The 19,130-nt window shown below is 44.4% G+C and overlaps 1 protein-coding gene across 2 annotated transcripts in view; it reads right to left on the reverse strand.

Moving 5' to 3' along the window:
- Positions 1 to 433: 433 nt before the first annotated feature.
- The window catches only part of LOC139392689 (ras association domain-containing protein 3-like), a 30,234-nt gene continuing 11,537 nt past the window's right edge, over positions 434 to 19,130 (reverse strand). The window contains exons 2-6 of one of the 2 annotated variants that reach the window (XM_071140858.1): positions 9,357 to 9,464; positions 5,552 to 5,707; positions 5,353 to 5,440; positions 3,557 to 3,672; positions 434 to 3,476 (exon numbers count right to left, since the gene is read on the reverse strand). In XM_071140858.1, coding sequence (XP_070996959.1) covers positions 3,327 to 3,476; positions 3,557 to 3,672; positions 5,353 to 5,440; positions 5,552 to 5,707; positions 9,357 to 9,464 — 618 coding nt within the window. In that variant the 3' untranslated portion in view covers positions 434 to 3,326. The remainder of the gene's footprint in view (positions 3,477 to 3,556; positions 3,673 to 5,352; positions 5,441 to 5,551; positions 5,708 to 9,356; positions 9,465 to 19,130) is intronic. The other variant, XM_071140859.1, reaches the window with a different exon arrangement.

The following is a 19,130-nucleotide window of genomic DNA, read 5'->3' on the forward strand; positions in this document are numbered from 1 at the left end:
ACAGCCACCTACACCAAGGACCTAAATGCAGAGATATGCGGGATGATGAAGAGCCTGCTTGACACTGGCACAGCCTCCGAAGTCCACAGGAAGAAGGTCACGCCAGAGACCCTCTGAAGATTGAGATCCCGGGTACACAGGCAAAGACATGTTGGTGTAGAAACCTGAGATCTATGAGCAGATGACATACACCTGGGCGACCGCTGTCTTGTCGACCTATTGCTACAGATGCTCCTGCTATGCTGCACAGACCGTGTTCTACTGCAACACCTGAATGAGCTACCCCCAGTTCGGCTATGTGTACTGGATCGTGGACGAATACTTCATCTTATGTAGCAACTGGTGCTTGCCCCTTTAGGAGCGCAGTCAGGTCTCGTCATTATAGTTCTGCATGTTCGATTCAGTGGCCAGAACAGTGGATTCACCAATACTCTTTTTTTGTACAATTTAAACTTTAATAGATGAATTCAGTCCTTTAGAGAAGTAAAGGCCACATTTGGTAACAATCCAAAAATAAACAGTTACCTACAAAAATAAACCTGCATCATCAATAATATAAATAGAATATAGCAAAGTATTTTTCATTATAACATGTTAGTTGCATCCTGTCTCCTCCAAGCTGTGCCCACAGCTGCTGTGTTCATCCACATCCTGGTACTGAACTATAACTAACACTGTCAGCAGAATCATTCCAGGTATAGATCTTACAGTATCTGCATATAGCACTGCAGCATAGAACATTACAAGAGCATAGCTGAAGGGGGGGGGGGGGCGGCGATCTTTGGCAAATAGATACGTAACTCTATCTAGTTTACGAATATCTATATAAATTGTTCATACATTTCCAAGTTCAACAGTACTGGCCTACGGTTCCACGAAGGCCACATAGTAGGCCTATATGCATTAGAGTAGATAATGCATGCATTATAGTATATTTATATGGGTTACCTTAGCAGTCATATTCCTACAGACGTAAAAGCCAACCAGACAGCACCGCCCATAACATGATGCAAATTGAAGATAAACCAACTTTCACAGTCTAACAAATCATACAGGAGCTTGTATAAATATCAAGTTTTAGAAACACCTATCATATTTCAATAAGAAAGGCCTAATTATGAAACATTGTCTAGAATTAGAATAGTGGAAGATCGGCATCTGGTAAATGGAGAAAAGAAAAATCCCTGAATTAAAAGGTAAAGTGCCCAGAAGCTTCAGTAGACAGTAAACTGGTCCGATAGGAGCGCTGGAGATAGATATGAACTGGTCTGGTTCAAAGCCCTGATGCTGAGATGTGCAGACCTCTAACTAGCTAACACAGGGCCAGTGGTATCTGTCAATGTAACACTGTGCTTTGCAACACCATTTAGCAGGGCTTACAAAGAAAATAATGGCTTTAGGATCTAAAATATGATAGATTATTTTACCATATCTAACTCCATTAACACAGTGATTAAACAAATTAAGTTCAGGGTGTGTAACCCCTTATAAACTCTAGCTATAACATTTTCCCTTAATTTTTACGAGGCCTCTAAGAGCTTGCACCAGGCAAAACCTAAAATAAATCTAAACATTTTAGAATATCTTCAGTTATAGAACAGAAAAAGAGAAAGCAACAGCACATCATATCACCAACAGGCTTTAGATAAACAGTTTGATGCAGGTGAAGACCGAGAGGACAGTTACAGCATATATCCATAAGGTGGGGCTATATAACCACACCACTACTCTTCTATAGAGATAAACATGGCAAATAATGCAGTACCATCAGAAAAACGTCATATAGTACTGATAAACAACAAGGCTTTTAAACATGCCAATTCAACATATAGTCTTGCATTTGGTCAGTGTTGTTTTGATACGGTGCTAAGGGTTGATGGCCCAAAATGCACTCACTTGTTGCTCTGTCCATTGAAATGATTGTACTTTGCAATAGATGGACAGTCTCGGTTCAAATGAACTTCTCAGAGCAACAAGTTCTAGCCTCTCTCTCCTAGTCTAGGAGACTGATGAACACATGGTCATGTGACTTCACCTCCACGATAACGGACTAGTTTCTTTGGTCTGTTAGCACATCCATGCAGAGAGCATGTCACATGCAGCTTTGCTTCAGGGTTCAGAGTTCACACGCTGGTGCAATGGAAGGCTGATTTAAAGCATTTATCTTACCAGCCCTACAGCAGATTAGGACAGATGTAGCCATGTTAAATGAATACCAGAGGAACAGGAACAATATAGCCATTGTCATTCGCTGCTATTCCTAAACATGTTATCTGTGGCCACAGGCCTGGCACTGGCTCCAACAGAGGTGGTTTAAACTAGGCCCTGAACTTTCTCGGCATCAACAATCTCTTAACACGGAACTCCAAAAACCCTTGTTTGTCACATCCATTTAATTTCTCAGGTTTTTCCTTACACAGCTTTCTACGTTTCTTCTCTACCTCCTCTAAAACCATTAGTCAACTTCCCAAAATCTTTCCATTCTCACGGCATGTCCAGAGGTCAGCTCAAACTCCACTAACTGTCAGTCTGGTCACAAGCTGTAACACGCCCATTCTGACCTCTAAACCCCAAACCGCTTGTGACTCTCAGACTCTACACCAAATATTATTCTCCTTTCAAGACCATCACAACCCTCAGTTTAAATACAATCACTCATCTTCTCTATCTCTCAGTTACCTAAAATACAGAGTCACTTCCATAAACCAGTCTAGCCTTTGTTGCCAATGTGTTTTCTGTGCGCCCCTGTGAGAAATAAATGAGCTCACTAGGTCCCTGTAGGAGTTGGATTGCTGCCACACCTTCATAGAACACAATAAAACCATTTCTGCAAAGAAACAGAACAAAGCGTCACCCACATAAATTAAAATGACAATATGTACAAACCAACGCATCCAATTAAATAGAAAGTACAAATAAATTGAATCAATTATTTTGGGGTTTGAATCATTCACGTTCAAAAAGGTAATTCTAAAATAATAAAACCACAACTACAGAGAATGCACTAGAAGGATCCCAGAAGGATGGGAAGAGAGTGAACAGAAGAGTGAACATGGCACACAGGGTGTAGGCCTACTCAGTAAAGACATGGAGCTAGTCACTTGAGTGCTCCTGAATGAAGTCCAGGCTGACTGCAGTGGAACCACTGCCCTCTGCTCCCCTCTATTGTCCATCCAGTGTATTGCACACAGGGCCCACTGGTACAATCTGGAGTTAATTCCAGCTGTCTGTCTCTCCAGTTTCTGAATCAGGTTGGACCAGTTTCCCCCTCAGTGTCCCTCAGACTGGCTTTTGGTTCCCAGCCCTCTCTCCTCCAGGGGCAGTAGTTACCCCGGCCCCCCTGCTGCGCTCATGGCCTCCTTCAGTTTGAGTCTGTAGTTGTCGTAGCGACGCGTCACGGAACACACCCGCTCAGTCTCCTCCTTCTCCAGCATCCTCAGGAAGTTACTCAACTCTGGGATGGAGAACGCTTCCCACTGGAAGAGAGAGGAGTACGGTTAATACAGAGAGTGAGAGTGTGTGTTTAGTGTGTGTGGGAGTTCCGTGTGCGTCTTACCATGACCTCGCCAGTCTGCTGTTCTCTCAGGACGAAGCCTAGTGTGTCGGTGTTGGGACCTGCTAGCAGACGCAGGAACAACGGATGCTCTCCCTCCGACAGCTTACACATGTACACTGCAGGAGGAAAAACACACAAGCTAGAACATCAGTACCATAATATGCGGTGGTTATAAGGCATGATTATTGGACATTCTACAAAAGGGTTCAGTGTTGAGTCAGGGGAAGACGTGCTGTAAAACACTGACTAATGAGAGCTTGGGAAACTGGGGATAGGCCAAAGTGGTGTGTGTGCATGGAAAACAACCCTGGATAAAAGTCCTGGCTCCATGCCAATGGGGTAAGAGCACACAAACAAAATGCACACACACACACACATACGGGTAAATAACCACAGCAGCCCTGTCAGATCAGAGAGAAGTCTTTCACGAGAGTCAGTCACCAGGCAGCCCTCAACCCTCCTGCATGCTCCTTATCCAGAGACACCAGCACATGTTCCCAGCCTGTCCGTCTACAGTGGAGGTTCCTGCCTGCTAGGCCTAGCCAGCCTATACCTAACCCTATTAAAACCCAATTGGTGAAAGAGACCAGCTATGTAACAGATGGTGCCGTGGCGGTAGAGTACTTTAACCGTCCATCTCAGCGGGACTGGGAGAGAACCGCATTCCATGTCACACCGGATTCTGACATCACCATATGTTACATAGACATGCAAACATTTACCCTTCCTCATACGTCACAGTAACAGATCTAGGGTCAGTTTTGACGGTACAAATCCTGACCATTACAAACTGAGTCTATGCCCCCCCTAGGCCTACTCCACCCAGGGGGTGCTGCTGTGTATCTGTCTGAGGGTATTTATCAGCTAGTGGAACTAAACTGTTTTTAATTGGACCACAGTAATGGCTCTGTCTAGACAGACCATCTCATTAACAGGCTCAGCCCTCCCCTCTTCATTTACAGAGGGGAAAACACCACGACGTCAGAGCTAGCATCTGAGCCACACTGTCCTAGAGGTTGGGGATAGCGTGTGTGCATTTCCCTTGACATAATGAAGAGCTGTCAGATTACACAACAGTGTGAGAAGAGATTAGACAGACCGTGACAGACTGCAGTCAGCACTGCTACTTGGCTGGAAGTCTGACCTATTCACAATCAAAACCATAACCTACCTGCACTCCTATTCCCGACCCCCACCCAGTCTTCAGTAAGAGGGGCTAATCTCCTGCTCTGTGGTATAGGGAGCAGGGACTGATCCATCTTTGCTCGTCTGCTGGGGGTCTCAAACTCGGGTTAAGGTCTAGGCTGAACCCCACCAGTGATCTGCCCTATCAATCGTATCTAGCAGAGCCCTAACATAGGAAGAACTGTAGTAACAGTAGGTGGGGGAGAGAAGACCAAGACACAGGCGCTACTATAACCTGTACTGAAACCAGTTGGGGCCTTCTCTCCACAGGCTGGCGGGTTGGAGAGCAGCTGCTGCTGGACATGGTGTGTGTGTGTGTGTGTGTGTGTGTGTGTTCTGCCCTGCCAGGGTATTCCAGACACAGGGATGAAACAATGTGTGTGGGGACAGCCCTGTGGCATTCAGCAACATGAGGGCGAGGAGTCTAGAAAGTCACATCCTGACCCTATAGATACTGACACACTCGCACTCATGAATACACTCCACACACACCATGTTCAGACACCAGCCCAGTTCTGGCATGCATGCCATCCTGTCAGCTAACACAGTCTGGCATCTATGGCATGACAAACCAGCTAGTCTCTCCTCTAGCCAGAAAGACAAACACTTACCGTGCTCCTCCCTGCGGCAGCGTTTGTACAGGGCATATTTAGCAGGGTTGTCAGCTACGGTGAACTTGGTCAACAGGGCCTGGATCACCTGATAAATCAACGTTCACGATAAAGACTAGCATCAGCGTTCATATATAATTATAGCCATTTTCTACAAATCACTGCAAGCAGGTTGAACGTAACTGTGTGAGAGACCCACCTGTCGTATGGTGTTGTTGGAGCTGATGTGAAGAGTGTTAGTTGCCCCCTGGGGGAGGTAGAAGGCCTCCTCTCCTCCCCCACCTCCTCGTACAGTGATGGGTCTCCTCAGCTCCAACTGCACCTTGATGAATCCTGTATACACACCACTGGGGTTCTACAGGGAGAGAGAGACAGGTCAGGATACTTCAGGGCAACAGAAAATGTACACAAGCTAGCATGTTTAGGGGGGGTAACAAGTTAGCAGATGGAGCCCAGATTTGTGGGCCTCTCTCTAAGCCCATTACTTCACGTACCACCTGCGGATGGGACAGCACCGCGCACGTGTGAGAGAGTCATTAAAGGTGATGAGCTGAAACTCAAATCAGCTGACTGCCACGACTAAAACGCACCCACACCGTTACGTTTCTTTAGAGAAAGAACAAAATAGTTACTTGTGGTTGCGATAGATGGACAGATCAGGGACACAAAGAGAGGAGAGAATAAAATGGGTGTGGGAGCAAAGAAAGACATTCTAAAGAAGACAGAAGTAGTCATTATGCCTGCCTGACTGCATGTTTTAGATGAGACTGACATGTCTGATAGCATGACATCTGAATCAAAGAACAGTGGTTGAACGTTGACCCCTCAGAAGTCAATAAATACAGTACCAGTCAAAAGTTTGGACACATTCATTCCAGGGTTTCTTTATTTGTACTATTTTCTACATTGCAGTATAATAGTGTAGTCAGCAAAACTATTAAATAACACATATGGAATCATGTAGTAACCAAAACAGTTAGACTGTCAAAGTAGCCATTTTTCCTTGATGACAGCTTTGCACACTCTTGGCATTCCCTCAACCAGCTTCACCTGGAATTCCAACAGTCTTGAAGGAGTTCCAACATATGCTGAGCATTTGTTGGAAAACCACCATTTCACTCTTCGGTCCAATTCATCCCAAACCATCTCAAATTGGGTTGAGGTCAGGTGATTATGGAGGCCAGGTTATCTGACGCAGCACTCCATCACTCTCCTTCTTGGTCAAATAGCCCTTACACAGCCTGGATGTCTGTTGGGTCATTGTCCTGTTGAAAAACAAATGATTGTTCCACTAAGCGCAAACACAGATGGGATGGCGTATTGCTGCAGAAAGCTGTGGTAGCCATTCTGGTTAAGTGTGCCTTGAATTCTAAATAAAATCAGACAGTGTCACCAGCAAAGCACCCTCACACCTCCTCCTCCATGCTTCACGGTGGGAACCACACACGCAGAGATCATCCTTTCACCTCCTCTGCGTCTAAGACACAGCGGTTGGAACCAAAAATCTCAAATTTGGACTCAGACCAAAAGGACAACTTTCCACCGGTCTAATGTCCATTGATTGAGTTTCTTGCCCCAAGCAAGTCTTCTTATTGGTGTCCTTTAGTGGTTTCGTTGCAACAACTCAACCATGAAGACCTGATTCACGCAGTCTCCTCTGAACAGTTGATGTTGAGATGTGTCGTCTTAAACTCCGTGAAGCATTTATTTGGGATGCAATTTCTGAAGCTGGTAAGTCTAATGAACGTATCCACTGCAGCAGAGGTAACTCTGGGTCTTCCTTTCCTGTGGCGGTCCTCATAAGAGCCAGTTTCATCATAGCGCTTGATGATTTTGAGACTTCACTTAAAGAAACAGGACTGACTGAACTCCGTGTTTTCAAGTAATGGACTGTCGTTTCTCTTTGAGCTGTTCTTGCCATAATATGGACTTGGTCTTTTACCAAATAGGACTATCTTCTGTATACCAACCCTACCATGTCACAACACAACTGATCGGCTCAAACGCATTAAGACAGACATTCCAAACTTACTTTTAACAAGGAACAACAGTTAATTGAAATGCATTCCAGGTGACCTTATGAAGCTGGTTGAAAGAATGCCAAGAGTGTGCAAAGCTGTCATCAAGGCAGGGGTAGCTATTTTGAAGAATTAACACTTTTTTGGTTACTAAACTCAGCAAAAAAAGAAACGTCCCGTGTCACAACCCTGTTTTAAAATATAATTTGTAAAAATCCAAATAACTTCACAGATCTTCATAGTAAAGGGTTTAAACACTGTTTCCCATGCTTGTTCAATGAATCATAAACAATTAATGAACACGCACCTGTGGAACGGTGGTTAAGACACTAACAGCTTACAGATGGTTGGCAGTTAAGGTCACAGTTATGAAAACTTAGGACACTAGAGGCCTTGTTACAGACTCTGAAAATCACCAAAAGAAAGATGCCCAGGTTCCCTGCTCATCTATGTGAACGTGCCTTAGGCATGCTGCAAGGAGGCATGAGGACTGCAATAAATTGCAATGTCCGTACTGCGAGATGCCTAAGACAGCGCTACAAGGAGACAGGACGGACAGCTGATCATCCGCGCAGTGGCAGAACACGTAACACCTGCACAGGATCGGTACATCAAAACATCACACCTGCGGGACAGGTACAGGATGGGAACAACTGCCCAAGTTGCACCAGGCTTATAGGCCTGTTGTAAGGCAGGTCCTCAGACATCAACGGCAACAATGCCAAACCCACCATCGCTGGACCAGACAGGCTGGCAAAAAGTGCTCTTTTTACGAGTTGCAGTTATGTCTCACCAGGGGTGATGGTCGGATTCGCGTTTATAATCAAAGGAATTAGCGTTACACCGAGGCCTGTACTCTGGAGCGGGATCGATTTGGGGGTGGAGGGTCAGTCATGGTCTGGGGCGGTGTGTCACAGTATCATCGGACTGAGCTTGTCGTCATTGCAGGCAATCTCAACGCTGTGCATCCTCCTCCCTCATGTGGTACCCTTCCTGCAGGCTCATCCTGACCTGACCCTCCAGCATGACAATACCACCATTTCCCCCCAGAAATATCCAGGAACTTGCCGGTGCCTTGGTGGAAGAGTGGGGTAATATCTCACAGTAAGAACTGGCAAATCTGGTGCAGTCCATGAAGAGATGCACTGCCATACTTAATGGAGGTGGTGGCAACTCTAGATACTGACTTAATTTTGACCCCCCCCCCCCCCCCCGTTCAGGGACACATTATTCCATTTGTAAGTCACATGTCTGTGGAACTTGCCCAGTTTACGTCTCAGTTGTTGAATCTTATGTTCATACAAATATTTACACATGTTAAGTTTGCTGAAAATAAACACAGTTGACAGTGAGACAACGTTTCTTTATTGCTGAGTTTACATGATTCCATGTGTGTTATTTAATAGTTTTGAGGTCTTCAATTGAGCTGAAAATAAGTTGAATGAGTAGGTGTCCAAACTTTTTACTGGTACGTTACAGTTATTCATCTGGGACAAATCTCTCAGGCAGGCCTGTTCCAGACAGCTAGTCTGGTGAACATGTGTTGTGTGCCACCATCATGCCCGCAGATTGATGAGCAGACAGTTAGAGCTGGTCCTCTTCTACATAACAGGGTGGGTCAGGACAACTCAAGAGCTTCTGTTCAATCCCCCTAATCATTGGTAAAAGAAGGAGTTGTGGTGGAAGCATGCAGCGAGCAAACGTGAGTGTCACGTCTCTTGTGGATCAGGAGGGGATAGATGACAAAACACGAGTGCAGAATGAGCCTTTACGGTTCAGCTCAGCTCTGAAGGCTGGCCGACCCACGCACGCACACACTTGTGACAGAGATAACCATCAGAGCCGGACAGTCATTCAAGTTAGTTGAGGGATGAGTGGTCAAAGTGGGTAGCTAGGTCACATGGGATGATAAACTGAGGCCTAGTGTCTGATACAGGAGTTGGGTTAAGGGTTAGTGGACGGGGTCAGGGATTAGAGGTCACTTGCCAGGGTCATTTTGAGGTGGTCCTTGGAGGAGTTGTTGTACAGCTCGACCTTCTGTCTGATCTCCTCTCTGCTGAGATGAGTCCGTAACTCCCTTTCCTGCACCACATCCTGATTGACAGAAACAGAGTTAAGTGGTGTTATTACATGTTATTTGGCCTGAAGACATTTGCTATCTGTATCAGCTGATCTTACCAAAGAGTATAAGCACACACACGCGCACACCCAGCCCTGGGACTGCCACAGAGTGTTTTCCTGACCTTCATTCGGAGGCCCTAGATCAGGGATATGCAACTGGCAGCCAGATTATTACTTTATACAAGCCCTTTGATCAATTCTTAACATTAATTAAAGATCTGCAAAAATATCTACACCAATAGACTTCAGCGTTAAAATGACAAGCACTATGGTGGTGGTCTGTAGTGTGGTTTCTAGTGCCTACGTGGCCAGTTCATTCTTTTTTCTTCATATGAAGTTGGCTCTAGCGCTTTAACGGTTTAAGCTACAAAATATTATGACCCTATTTCTGAAAGCTACGACTAAGGAACACCTACGTGCCTTCTATTTCCTTCTCTGATATTGACAAGGACTTAATTATGACAAAAAAAATCCCTAATGACTGAGGGAAATTAATTCAAAACTGCAGACTGGAATTTGGCATTACCTGATTTGACATACTGCATATTTGTGTTATTTATTGAGATACTTAGTTCCAGATGATTTTAAATTTACTTAATTTATTTGTAGAACCTCTTTATATTTGTTTTTGGGTTGAACCGACTCACATTGGTTGAGCGCCAGTCACTTCTTTCCTAATTACTTTTGGCAACATTTCATTTTAAGAAAAGTATTTTAATGGCGGTTGTGCATTTAAAAAAAATAAAAAATTATACAGTTCTTCCAATGAATAATCATGTAGAAAATGTCCGCCGCCCCACGCAATTAACATTTGTATTTAATTTTTTAAAACTATATCTGGGCCTCCGTTAAATACATACACTGAACAAAAACAAACGCAACATGTAAAGTGTTGGTTTCATGAGCTGAAATAAAAGATCCCAGAAATGTTATTTTGCGCACAAATTTGTTTACATCCCTGTTAGTGAGCATTTCTCCTTTGCCAAGATAATCCATCCACCTGACAGGTGTGGCATATCAAGAAGCTGATTAAACAGCATAATCATTGCACAGGTGCGCCTTGTGCTGGGGACAATAAAAGGCCACTATAATGTGCAGTTGTCACACAAGTGCCACAGATGTCTCAATTTGAGGGAGCGTACAATTGGCATGCTGACTGCAGGAATGTCCACCAGAGCAGATGCCAGAGTATTTCATGTTGATTTTGCGCACACACACACAGATGACTCATCCCACCATAGGACAGAAGTGTGCTAGGCCCAACCCAGGGAGAGAGGTCATAGTCATGTAATGAATGTGCTCCCCAGATCCAGAGAGATGAGTCATACCACTGAAGGCTGTGACTTTCACACACATGTACACATACGTTTTAACTCCTAGAAAGCAGAAGGATCTGACTTCCGAGTTTGTCGATAATGAGAACTGAATTTTAATTATTTCTTAATGGATAGCTTCCTCTCCATATCACCCTGGATCAAGCAGTCATAGCAGACACGTCATCCTCAGTGTGTGTGCCTGCCTGACGGTCCAAAGTCCACACAGCGCTGTGTGTTCTTACATGGGCATAGAGCTTTGCTCTCTAAGGCTCCTAGCTACTAAAAACAAACCTAAACCACACTCAGTATCCTGGCAAGACCTAGCAGGCACTGGACACCTTATAAGGCCACACTGCACGAGAGACCAGGGTGCCAACGTGCGCATACACACAGAAGAGTCCACCTTAGGCAATAACATTGATAGTGGAGTGGTATGGTTCTAATAGCCTAGTCTCAGGGAGACAGGGCTGACTGGGGCCATATTCCTGACCTACTAGAGTTTTCTTTAATGTCAACATCAAGGCAATAAAAGGCATGCTTCTGATGGACTTGTTTTACTGCCTACCACAGAGGAAAACAGGCTCATAAAATAACAGTACAGAGCTCCTTACTGTTACGGTTAGCAATGGATGTGGTCTAATGCTGGGGTTTAGACTCTTGCTGCAGCCAGATGTCTTCACTGACCGGGGATTGGGCTGAGTGGCACTGTGGAGAACTGGAGGTCAATTCCACCTAGCCCATGGTGTAACCCAGTAGGTTCATGAGACTATGGGTTGCAGTGTATGAGCCAAAACAGGTGCCATTGACCTGTTGCTTGGTCGAGCCCAGTGACTCACTACAGGGATACTAGGTCAACGGCACTGTTAGCACTACACAGACATGACAGCATATCAAGGCCTCTTGATATGCATAGGAGAAAGTGGCTCTGCACTAATAAATAAAGACCTTAAAACAGTACGTCAGATTCAGTCTTACTGAAAGTATGCATATTCTTCACACAAACATCATACGTCCAAACTCAGAACCCCAAAATAACATTGACGCTGTGGTAGAACATTTATTTTGATTAGCGATTGTGCATTTTTCAAAATCTCATCAGGTAGCCTGATTTCAGATGGGTCATGTAAAGAGGGTTATTAGGGAAATCCTTCTTGCACAGCATGCAAACATTTAAATCAAACTATTATATTATTCTGACTATTCCCAATAATCGTATTATTGTGTGCATAATCAGTGCTGGTTGTGTTCCTATTGGTCAGTCACCGAAATCGGCTCGTAACACCAGCCACACACACGATAAATGCCCCCCAAAAATCTGATCCTGCCAGAACTGTTGGAGCCTACGACCGGACGTAGTGGTACTTAAATCGTCAGAAGTAGACCAGGTCGCACGGAACGAGCCAAGACGACCGACAATCGTTTACGACCTACGACTTTACAATTGTCAGGTACGGCAAAATCATGGCATAAGATGACAAAACAACAAAAAAACAACCTTACAATCTGGGGGGCTTTAGCCTCCAAATCCACCATGTATTTATACACACACTGTAGTCACGGCAGATAGAGCTAGTCATCCCTGAAGTACTTTACCGGGTCGTACAGGTCACAGCTGATTAAAGTGGCTCACAGTAAGACCAAGGGGATTATGGGTAGCCACAGAGAAAGAGGTTGGTGTTGGTTATGACAACACTTGCTAGCCGCTATTGCATGGGCCATGACCACTCAGGGGTTGTGTGAGAGAGAGAGTTGGTTGATTGGCCTGATCGCCATCACGACCAGCTCTATAGGATTACCTCTGTTTCAAACAGAACCTCACAGAGGTCATGATCAACTACAACAGATGGCGCAGTGCCAAGCCAGTTCATGACTGTGGTCTTGAACAAACGTACATCGGTATCATTACTTTGGGTTCAGAGGCAGAGTATGCAAAAGGGAGTGTATTTGAGTAGATACAGACAGGAGGAGCACCAGTGAGCCGGAGCGTGAGACAAAAGGCAAAACAAATGTCCTGATGAGGTAATGCCCCCAAAAAACAGCCTTCTCCCTCCCACACAGTGTTTGTTTTAGCCACGGGCCACTACACTGCAGCCGGCGAGGAGAGCAGAAACAGAGCAGAACACATTTTAGGACTGTCCCTGAGAGTTCAAACTGTCGTTTTTAACCTCTCCACTCTCTTCACTGTAGTTACTGCAGCATCAAGGTTAATGAATGCCAGTCGGATTAGACTCTGTTAAAGTAACGACAAGCATATACTCTCCCTCTGTACCCTGATTGAAGTAAGCAGTTAGGCAACTTTTCCTGGGGCAGGCAGGGTTAGCTGGGGTGGCAGAGGTATAAGGAGGAGGGAGGGGCTGTTTTTTAGGGTGAAGAGTCAGTTGGCCAAGCAATGTGGGATAGCTGTGGGCCAGTGTGCAGTAAAGTGGCTCTGGGGTTGAGTGCTTTGAGTAAGCCTTAGTAGAGTTACGAGTTCAGTGCAGGGTTAAGTAGAGGCGTGCGGGTGTCGCTTAACGTGTGAAGCAATGTGTGTGAGGTAGACCGATGATTTTTCAACAGCGATAACGATTGGAGGACCAAAAAAAGCCGAAACCGATTAATCAGACGTTTTTTTTAAATATAAATATATAAAATAAAATTTGGGAATGCGCTTGTTAAATCAACCGTTCGGCAAAGTAGACTGATTCAATGATAAATGAAGAGGCACCGCATTGATTATTTGCAAAGCAGGACAAGCTAGTTAAACTAGTCATATCAACCATGTGTTGTTAACTAGTGATTATGTTAAGATTGTTTTTTTTACAAGATAAGTGTAATTCTAGGAAGCAATTTTCGTTCGATCTTTGCTGCACTCACGTAACAGGTGGTGAGCCTGCCACGCAGTCTCCTCGTTGAGTGCAATGTAATCGGCGTCCAAAAATGCCAATTACTGATTGTTATGAAAACGTGAAATCTGCCATGCTGATTAATCGGTCGAACTCTAGTGTGAGGTGTAATGTGTTTGGTGTGTTCAAAGGAGAGAGAATAGGCTGTACTTTGCGTCAGTCGCAGTCAGTCAAACAAACCGGTTCCTCGCCTGACTAATATAAATTACACACAACTGATGTTATCCGTTTACAGAGCCAGACAGCCATGCTTCTCAAGCAGAAAATAAAACGAGCTAAAAAAAAAAGCTGGAAATAGACTAAACACCCCTGACAACCTACATCTGGATGTGTGGGCATGGATATTGTTCTAGATAAAGATTCAGGGAAGAGCAGTTCGACCTTGTGTTATGTAGTTTGTGAATCCATGACCAGTCTCACTCAGTGCTATAGTGATGAAGCAACTATCCGCTCCTCTGTGTGGGACTTCCTCTTCAGCTTAGAGGGGAAATCCACAGCAGCCACACCTTTCCTCCGCATAACAGACGTGGACATTCCTCAACTAATGCAGGTTCTGTAGACATAAACCAAGCACTGAATACACCGCATCCAGTGAAAAGCCACTTGGAGATTCTATACTACCACTATACCACAGCCAATTCCCTGACACCACACTACAAACTGCACAGTACTCATTTTGACCTGGAGGGATTCCAGCTGCTATTTACTGACCTGAGTCTGACCCAGTACTGCATGCAAACACACAGAATAACGTGGGAAAGATTAAACCACTCCATTGACTGCAGCAGGAGTGATCCATCCCTTAGCGTCCCACTGGACAGAACAGAGGTGAATTCCTGCTCAGTGGGCTCAGAGTTAGAGAGTCCATTCTGCCTCCTGTGGTGTCAATGGACACGCATAACTGAAAGTGGCTTTACTGAGGGTGAGTAAGGAGGTCAAGACTGAAACCCTCTGCTGAACACACACAAAACAAAAATACTGAGCTGGACAAACTCTGGGCTAAACAAAGAGAAAGAGGAATGGAAACCACCCCGGTAGAACTGCTGACTCTCCCCACAGGCCCCTGGCCTGGAATGCACACACTGCTGATAGAGATCTCCACAGACCCCCTATCTAGCGGAGGTATGAAAACACTGTGGAGATTGGAAAATCTGAATCTTGGGGAGTTGGGATGTGCCTGTTTCTCCAAGTCTGTGCTCCATGTGTAGTCTACTGCTCCACACCAAGTCTGAAACATATGAGAGAGAGAGAGAGAGGTGTCTGGGGTTGGGAAGGGGGGCTAAGAAAAAAGTGTGAGTTCCATATCTGGATTTTTATGGGAAAATTTATCGTATCATATTGTTTTGACGACGTGGCAAAACTATTTCTGCGCTAGTTGGCTGTACATGCAAATCAATCCCAGAACAGCAGGAAAGGACCTTGTGAGGATGCTGGAAGAAACAGGTACAAAAGTATCCATAGTCAAATGAGTCCTATATCGACATAGCCTGAAAAACGACTTAGCAAGGAAAAAGCCACTGATCCAAAACCGCCATAAAAAAGCCAGACTACGGTTTGCAACTGCACATGGGGACAAAAATCATACTTTTTGGAGAAATGTCCTCTGGTCTGATAAAACAAAAAAAGAACTGTTTGGACATAATGCCCATCGTTATGTTTGGAGGGAAAAGGGGAAGGCTTGCAAGCCAAAGAACACCATCCCAACCGTGAAGCACAGGGGTGGCAGCATCATGTTGTGAGGGTGCTTTACTGCAGGAGGGACTGGTGCACTTCACAAAATAGATGGCTTCATGAGGTGGGAAAATGTGGATATATTGAAGCAACATCAAGAAATCAGTCCGGAAGTTAAAACTTGGTCACAAATGGGTCCTCCAAATGGACAATGACCCCAAGCATACTTCCAAAGTTGTGGCAAAATGGCTTAAGGACAACAAAGTCAAGGTATTGGAGTGGCCATCACCCTGACCTCAATCCTATAGACAATTTGAAAAAGCGTGTGCAAGCAAGGAGGCCTACAAACCTGACTCAGTTGCACCAGCTCTGCCAGGAGGAATGGGCCAAAATTCACCCAACTTATTGTGGGAAGCTTGTGGAATGCTACCCGAAACGTTTGACCCAAGTTAAACAAGTTAAAGGCAATGCTACCAAATACTAATTGAGTGTATAAAAAATTCTGACCCACTAGGAAGTTGATGAAAGAAATAAAAGCTGAAATAAATCTTTACTATTATTCTGACATTTCACATTCTTAAAATAAAAGTTGTGATCCTAACTGACTTAAGACAGGGATTTTTTTACTAGGATTAAATGTCAGGAATTGTGAAAAACTGAGTTTAAATGTATTTGGCTAAGGTGCATGTAAACTCCCGACTTCAACTGAATATAAAATACAAATGGTATTGAGAGAAATAGTCGACGGGTCATAATTCCTATAATAACTACAACCTAAAACTTCTTAACTGTAAATATTTGTCTTCGCTATTCTACAATGTAAACATTAGAGGTCGAACGATTATGATTTTTTGATACCGCTTATTGGAGGACCATTAATTAATTTTAAAAAATATATATATATATATATATATATATAGAAGAACTAGTCTCCCATTCTCATCGATCGCACTCTACTCTTCTCCATCTCTCTGCTTCTGTAGGCCCAGATTCCCTAAGTTCATTTGTATTACTTTATTACTATATATATACATTAATACACATACTGCTCAAAAAAACAAAGGGAACACTTAAACGACACAAAGTAACTCCAAGTCAATCACACTTCTGTGAAATCAAACTGTCCACTTAAGAAGCAACACTGATTGACAATAAATGTCACATGCTGTTGTGCAAATGGAATAGACAACAGGTGGAAATTATAGACAATTAGCAAGACACCACCAATAAAGGAGTGGTTCTGCAGGTGGTGACCACAGACCACTTCTCAGTTCCTATGCTTCCTGGCTGATATTTTGGTCACTTTTGAATGCTGGCGGTGCTTTCACTCTAGTGGTAGCATGAGACGGAGTCTACAACCCACACAAGTGGCTCAGGTAGTGCAGCTCATCCAGGATGGCACATCAATGCGAGCTGTGGCAAGAAGGTTTGCTGTGTCTGTCAGCGTAGTGTCCAGAGCACGGAGGCGCTACCAGGAGACAGGCCAGTACATCAGGAGACGTGGAGGAGGCCGTAGGAGGGCAACAACCCAGCAGCAGGAGCGCTACCTCCGCCTTTGTGCAAGGAGCAGCACTGCCAGAGCCCTGCAAAATGACCTCCAGCAGGCCACATATGTGCATGTGTCTGCTCAAACGGTCAGAAACAGACTCCATGTGGGTGGTATGAGGGCCCGACGTCCACAAGTGGGGGTTGTGCTTACAGCCCAACACCGTGCAGGACGTTTGGCATTTGCCAGAGAACACCAAGATTGGCAAATTCGCCACTGGCGCCCTGTGCTATTCACAGATGAAAGCAGGTTCACACTGAGCAAGTGACAGACGTGACAGTCTGGAGACGCCATGGAGAACGTTCTGCTGCCTGCAACATCCTCCAGCATGACAGGTTTGGCAGTGGGTCAGTCATGGTGTGGGGTGGCATTTCTTTGGGGGGCCGCACAGCCCTCCATGTGCTCGCCAGAGGTAACCTGAATGCCATTGGGTACGGTGCGGTTGGGCCCTGGGTTCCTCCTAACGCAAGACAATGCTAAACCTCATGTGGCTGGAGTGTGTCAGCAGTTCCTGCAAGAGGAAGGCATTGATGCTATGGACTGGCCCGCCCGTTCCCCAGAGCTGAATCCAATTGAGCACATCATGTCTCGCTCCATCCACCAACGCCACGTTGCACCACAGACTGTCCAGGAGTTGGCGGATGCGTTTGTCCAGGTCTGGGAGGAGATCCCTCAGGAGACCATCCGCCACCTCATCAGGAGCATGTCCAGGTGTTGTAGGGAGGTCATACAGGCACGTGGAGGCCACACACACTACTGAGCCTCATTTTGACTTGTTTTAAGGACATTACATCAAAGTTGGATCAGCCTGTAGTGTGGTTTTCCACTTTATTTTTGAGTGTGACTCCAAATCCAGACCTCCATGGGTTGAAAAATTTGATTTCCATTGATAATTTGTGTGATTTTGTTGTCAGCACATTCAACTATGTAAAGAAAAAAGTATTTAATAAGGATCTAGGATGTGTTATTTTAATGTTCCCTTTTTTCCTTCACTGTGGTCCAACTCATCGCAAAGCACTCCATCACTCCCCTTGGTCAAATAGCCCTTCCACAGCCTGGAAGTGTGTTGGGTCATTGTCCTGTTGAAAAACAAAATGATTGTCCCACTAAGCACAAACCAGATGGGATGGTGTATGGCTGTAGAATTGTGGTAGCAATGCTGGTTAAGTGTGCCTTGAATTCTAAATAAAAATCACTGACAGTGTCACCAGCAAAGCACCCCCACCATGCAGAGATCATCCGTTCACCTACTCTGCGTCTCACAATTTGAGCATGAAGAACTGATTCACGCAGTCTCATCTGAACAGTTGATGTTGAGATGTCTGTTACTTGAACTCTGAAGCGTTTATTTGGGCTGCAATTTCTTAGGCTGGTAACTCTAATGAACTCTGCAAGAGAGGCAACTCTTGGTCTTCCTTTCCTGTGGCGGTCCTCATGAGAGCCATTCATCATAACGCTTGATGGTTTTTGCAACTGCACTTGAAGAAACTTTCAAAGTTCTTGAAATTATCCAGATTGACTGACCTTCATGTCTTAAAGTAATGGACTGTCATACTCTGAAGAATCTAAAATAGAAAATATACTTTTATTTGTTTAACACTTTTTTGGTTACTACACGATTCCATGTGTTATTTCATAGTTTTGATGTACTATTTTCTACATTGTAGAATGATAGTGAAGACAAATAAAGAAAAACCCTGGAATGAGTGTGTGTCCAAACTTTTGACTGGTACTGTATATCTACAGAAATAAGACTGATTTTGCTTCTGTTGCCTGTTTGTATAATAGCCTACTGATTCTGGGAGCACCAAGCCTCATCTAAGGGCAAAATGTTGGAAAAAGTAATTTTACATCTTTGCTATACAATTTTTTTCATTAGAAGAGACTGTATTATTTAGTGTTGTTTACACTGTTCCAAACAGGCAGAAAAATATTGTAACTTGACAGCACCTGTTTGTCAAATAATATGCAGGCAGCGCTCGCTCCTGCACCCTTCTTTTTCTTGAGCTCCTTGTTATTATTCCAATTATTATTATGATCATCATAATAAGTAATGTTATTATCATTAGTAGGCTTTGTATAGTATCCTTGTATAACCACCATCGAGCTGTGAGCCTAAGAGCGTGTCCTGTTTAGTTGGTCTTAATACCGTAACTTATTTAGGCCCATTTCAATAGGCTACTGTGTCTATCAATCAATCTTTCATTTGTTCATGTCATCACAC

The sequence above is a fragment of the Oncorhynchus clarkii genome, chromosome 33 (genome assembly GCF_045791955.1).
Source record: "Oncorhynchus clarkii lewisi isolate Uvic-CL-2024 chromosome 33, UVic_Ocla_1.0, whole genome shotgun sequence".
Taxonomy (NCBI): Eukaryota; Metazoa; Chordata; class Actinopteri; order Salmoniformes; family Salmonidae; genus Oncorhynchus; species Oncorhynchus clarkii.